The sequence below is a fragment of the Palaemon carinicauda genome, chromosome 41 (assembly GCF_036898095.1).
Source record: "Palaemon carinicauda isolate YSFRI2023 chromosome 41, ASM3689809v2, whole genome shotgun sequence".
Lineage (NCBI taxonomy): Eukaryota > Metazoa > Arthropoda > Malacostraca > Decapoda > Palaemonidae > Palaemon > Palaemon carinicauda.
The window spans coordinates 60,511,137-60,517,136 of NC_090765.1; the positions used below are offsets into that span (position 1 = coordinate 60,511,137).

At 36.3% G+C, this 6,000-nt stretch overlaps 1 protein-coding gene across 2 annotated transcripts in view; it reads left to right on the plus strand.

Moving 5' to 3' along the window:
* Positions 1 to 3,278, plus strand: part of LOC137632695 (uncharacterized) — a 63,586-nt gene extending 60,308 nt beyond the window's left edge. For both annotated transcript variants that reach the window (XM_068364799.1, XM_068364800.1), the window contains one exon: positions 2,729 to 3,278. In XM_068364799.1, coding sequence (XP_068220900.1) covers position 2,729 — 1 coding nt within the window. In that variant the 3' untranslated portion in view covers positions 2,730 to 3,278. The remainder of the gene's footprint in view (positions 1 to 2,728) is intronic.
* The last annotated feature ends 2,722 nt before the right edge of the window (positions 3,279 to 6,000 follow it).

Consider the following 6,000-nt stretch of genomic DNA (forward strand, 5'->3'; position numbering starts at 1 on the left):
TGCACTCTTGAGCCTTGATAACAATATCCTGCTGCAAAGTTGCACTCTTTTTTTTTATGTTATATCTTTTTAAAAGTCTTATTCTCATAACTTCTCCCATATATTACTCATTGTTCATGTACTATTTGTTATTCTTAACTATATCTCTTCCCTCATGTTCTTCACCTTCCCCATTTTGTTTGTCACTTTGTGCAGTAATTTTCTTTATTCACTTAACTCTGTCTTCTAATCCCAGTGCTCCTCAGCTGTGGTATTAGCCAGTAAAACCCACCAATCACTGAAGAACCATTCATCATTTAAGTGTTTCATGGACAGAATTTAACTCCATTCCTGTCATCTGCAAATGTTTAACATTATTGATTTATATAATGAACATTCTAAAGTTTCGTGGTGAAATCAATTTCCCGTTCATCATCATCCCCTCCTACACCTATTGACACAAAGGGCCTCTGTTAGATTCCGCCAGTCTTATCTATCATGAGCTTTTAATTTAATACTTCTCCATTCATCATCTATTTCACACTTCATAGCTGTCAACCATGAAAGCCTGGTCCTTCCAACTCTTCTAGTGCCTTGTGGAGCCGAGTTTAACGTTTTGTGAAGTAATCTCTCTTAGGGAGTTTGAAGAGCATATGGCACTCGAGTAATCTCTTATAGTTTCATTTCTGATCCTGTCCTTCCCTTTAACTCCCAATATTCTTCTGAGGGCTTTGTTCTTAAATCTACAAAATCTGTTGGAAATTGTTTCATTGTCATACCATGACTCATGTGCATACAGTAACACTGATCTCACTAAACTGATATATAACCTGATTTTTTATATTTAATGTCAGGCGATTTGATTTCTAAATTTTACTTAACCTAGCCCCTGTCTGATTTGTTTTTGTTTATTTTTCTTTAAACTCCAGTTCTAAAGACCTTGTATTAGAGATGATGGTTTCTAAATACTTAAATGATTCTACTTCATTAATCCTTTCTCCTTCCATTGCATAGTAAGTTCTCATCATCTGTCTTTCTTCAAGCCCCACTTCGCGTGATATTTCACGCATTCTAGCAAGCAAGCATTGCAAATCTTTTGGTGTTCTGCTAATAAGGACAGCATCATCAGCAAACACTAGGTCAGCTAAATTCCTATTACCAAACCAGTTCAATACATCTCTTTCATCTCCAACCATTCTACACATTACAAAATCCATGAGGAGGATAAACAAAATAGGTAACAACACATTCCCCTGGACTACTCTGCTGTTCACTGGAAATTCATTTGGTAGTACTCCACTAACGTTAACTTTGCATTTGCTATGATCATGAACAGACTATCAAATTTACATATTTAAGAGGAATTACATAATAATGCAGGATTCTCCACAAAATTGGCCAGTGCACACTATCAAAGAAATTTTTCATAGTCCACAAATGCCATGAAAAGTGGATTTCTATATTCTACGCATTACTGTTTAATATATCTCAAAATTAAAATTTGGTCAGTACAATTTTTTATTACAATAGATAAATTCAGCAATTTATCTGTTGGAAAAAGTGTAATACAGTTAAGCTCACACACTCTCTCTCTCACACATCTTAAGGTAGAATAATTTATACATCCAGGCCTCATGCGTGTCTTTTGTGTCATTGAGCATTAGTAATTCTATTGAAACCCCTTCTCCTTCTCCACATCCTTTCGTGGAAAAGGGCTATTGACGAATGAATTATTCAGTGTGTCATTTTAGACACGTCTGTAAATCGAGTTCGAATTCTAATGATTTCTCCTGCCGTCGTGGGCTCATCAATATTGTTTGAATTCTCCCCTGTCCAGGTCTTCCTCATAATCCCAGCTTGCCTCTAGTGGTTTCCTTGCTCTTCTCTGACTGTGCTAATTTCATAGGTACTTGGTACTGTTATTTTTACTGGCGGAAATGTAATGGTAAATCTCCTTTGCGTGTCTGTTAGCAAAAGTTGCGTGGATTATTTTTTGCATAAATGGCTACAATGAAACATATTGTTGTAACCAATTAAATGCCTAGTTTTTAAGTTCATGCTCAGTTGATTGACTTTCTATGTGAATAATTGCCACTACTGTAGTAGTTTTAAAGTTCCTATTAAAATCATATATTTGGTTTAATATTTGCAATCCATTTCCACCGAGCAGTTTTTTTTATTTATTCAGCTTATTAGTAATTTTCTGTATTGCCAACTAATATAAGATTTTTTCCGTTTCCTCAAAATTGAGGCTTTGACATATACAGTATATGTATCTAAGGTTAGCACAGTTTTTAAGAGATATCCTTGTTTAATAAGTTTTTATTAAAGTGTTCTTAAATAGTGTTCTTACATTACCCCCCCCCCTCTCTCTCTCTCTCTCTCTCTAAAAACACAATGGTTATGAATCTTGATCTTATCTTGTTGATTGCGACCATAAATGGATTTAAATATCAGAAGTTTGAGGAAAAGTGATTTTATAAAAATTTTATTAGAAACTCAATTTTTTTTACAACTTCAGCACTTTGCATCCCCCACTGTCATTGTATATTGTGATTGTTTCTCACACATTGCACTAGGTCTGTGTTACCTTTCTCAAATTTTAAATTATTGTTCATGGATAGCTTTTTAAGGATAGTTAAAATGTAGTTTACTTATGAATTACTCATTAGTCTGCTTGAAAGTTTTTATCAGTCAATGTTAGCAATGGTCATTTCGAAGTTATATAAAGATTGTCTGACTTTTGCAGATATATTCTTTGGAGATATGTTCATGGAAGTGAGCCATCATACACAGGTATGCACGTGATTATCGGCCAGCTTACAGAGATTACGTTCTTGAAGAGGAGACATCCTGAAGAGACTTGCACTTGGAGAAGCCATCATACAGATATATGTGCCTGGAAATAGGCTGTCATACAGGTATGAGCATAAGATGGTCCATATCCTCAAAACTTACTGCACAAAAGCAGACAGTCATATTAAGATGTGCGTTAAGATAGGTTATCATACGGGATTGGTCCATATGGATCAACGCTGGTGTCACGAAACCCATAAAGGGCTAATGGCCAACAGGAGTTTCATTGTGATGTAAATGTTTATAGGTTTGAAAGCATAATGAAATATATGTGTAGTATAAGGCTTAAACGTGAGTGCTGGTAGGAGCTAAATGGGCATTGCAAAGACCTAAGTACTGTAATGCTTATCGTGCATCGTTTGACATACATTGATGGCACTACAGTATTCCCATAGGGGGAAACATAAAGGTGAAGAAAGGCAGTACCATCTTGCTTGTAATACTAGGTATGCAGTTAACTCTAATACACACCTTCATCACAAGGGCTCAGTACTACACAGTATTCTATTAGTTTTATTCCCACTATGACTAGATAGTAGAATGATTTTCCAAATCGGGCAGTTGAACTGGTGGAACTTCAATAGCTCAAACTTGCAACAATTTTTTTTTTAATGTTGGACAGTCATTATAGAGATACAGCTTAAGTAATAAGGATAGTAAGAATGATCGTGGGCTGTGCTAGACACACTGTACTCTAAAGGGTCTTTGAAGCATTCTTTTACCCTCTAGCTGCACTTGCTTTGTAATCTCAATTTACCTCCTTGCTTGCTCCTTTCTACTATTTTTCTGTCTAATCTCTTATGAAATCTACTTCAGTCTAGCTAAAGTTTTACCTTAAAACCAATTCATATTAAGATGCTCATGAACCATTGATCATCAAACGTAATATTTGTACGAAAATTAATTACCTTTAGTGTTTTTGAGTGCCTTCTTTGAAGCAGACTATCACTAGTTTTCTAATAGGGCTGCTGATTCACACAAGGACTGTACTATGATGCTAGAGTTTATTGCAAGTAGTTAACCAATAGAAAGAAAATGATATAAGGGGAACACACAGTTAATTTTGGGTTTAATTATAGTATAATTGAGTTTCTAGTGGTGTTCTTGTCACAAATAGACAAAGTGTGGAAATATTAAAAAGTCAGCGCTCTTAATGGAGGCCTTTATTTGGATTTGATTTTGGTCCAAAGCTGTTATAGTCTTAATTAAATACTACCATTTATAACTTCTATATTACATGTCAACAGTATAGATATCCCCCCATTAGTTATACTTTAGATATCCCCCATTAGCTATACTATAGAAATCACCCATTAGCTTTAGTAGTTTTCCTTAATTGCTAGCATCTAATTATTGTATCTGTGTGAAAGCCTCTGATTTTCCTATCTTTGTGTGATAGCCTCTGATTTTCCTATCTTTGTGTGATAGCCTCTGATTTTCCTATCTTTGTGTGATAGCCACTGATTTTCCTATCTTTGCTGATGGCTACCGATTTCTTTGTTGATAAATATTGGATTCTTACAAGACTTGAAGTTACATTCATTGTTTTATAATTGTCAGACTTTACAGCTTTTATAGAGATTTGTCAAACTTGCAATTATTTCTTTCAATATTATTCAGCCCAAGTTTTCTTTAGGAAGGGATTGCTTTTAGGAAGCATGTTAAAATATTTACGTTCCCCATTATATTGTTACTTTACTGCGTCCATTCGATGAGAAAATTTGTTACATATCCTTGTTTTCAAGAATTTATTTTTATTAATTGGCCATCTCCAGCCTTTCTACCCTTTTCATTTTTTTTTTGTAAATTGTAAGTAACTTACATAAATTAGAAGAAACTGCCATATTATATTTATTATAGTGAAATCTTGATATATTGAATAAAAAATCCGAGCTCTTTTAATAATTTATTTTCAACTATTATTTGGGACATTCAGTTTATGCTTATATACAAATTTTCTTTTCTATTCTATAATCTTTTCCAGTTCATCTTCCTACGCTGTTCATCCTTCAGTCTTATCTTTTTCGGGAAAATTTTAGAATTAAGTGCTTATGTACAAGTTTTTAATCGGTTTGCCATTAATTATGGTTTGAATTCAAAGTTCTAATCATGTAAAATCACTAGTTAAATCATACATTCCTATTTATATATGTAATCAAACTTATTTAAACAAAAACAAAATATTAAAAAATTGCTTAAACAAAATTGTGTACAGTGTACAGTTCCGCCAATATTATGTATTGATGAAATGAGTAATTAAATTGTGCTATATATTGCAGTGAAATGAAAGCCTGAGAAGAATGGAAGGAATTTCTGTGAAACTATAGTCTTGAAGCTTTCACAGTTGGAGCTGAGGTGTCGCAAGGGGCTTGTGGTAGAAGGGTTGCGGAGCAGTGCTCCTAAGGGCGAGATGTTGCAATAACCTTATTACATGTTTGAAAGGAGATGTTGCAGATCATGTTTCAGAGCTGTTGCAAAGGCAAAATATTGCAGTCACGTTACTTTTGTTGAAATTACCTGTAATGTGTTGCAAGGCCAGATGTTGCAGAGACAGAATGTTGCCAGGCATGATGTTGCAGAGTGGAATGTTGCCTAGCATGACTTTGCAGAGTAGCATGTTGCAGAACAGCATGTCGCAAGGCCAGAATGTCGCAGAGCAGAATGTCGCAAGGCCAGACTGTCGCAGAGCAGAATGTCGCCAGGCCAGACTGTTGCAGAGCAGAATGTCGCCAGGCCAGACTGTTGCAGAGCAGAATGTCGCCAGGCCAGACTGTTGCAGAGCAGAATGTCGCCAGGCCAGACTGTTGCAGAGCAGAATGTCGCCAGGCCAGACTGTTGCAGAGCAGAATGTCGCCAGGCCAGACTGTTGCAGAGCAGAATGTCGCCAGGCCAGACTGTTGCAGAGCAGAATGTCGCCAGGCCAGACTGTTGCAGAGCAGAATGTCGCCAGGCCAGACTGTTGCAGAGCAGAATGTCGCAAGGCTAGATGTTGCAGAGCAGAATGTCGCGAGGCCGAATGTTGCAGAGCAGAATGTCGCAAGTCCGAATGTTGCAGAGCAGAATGTTGCAAGTCCGAATGTTGCAGGGCAGAATGTTGCAAGGCCAGATGTTGCAGGGCAGAATGTCACAAGGCCAAATGTTGCAGGGCAGAACGTCGCAAGGCCA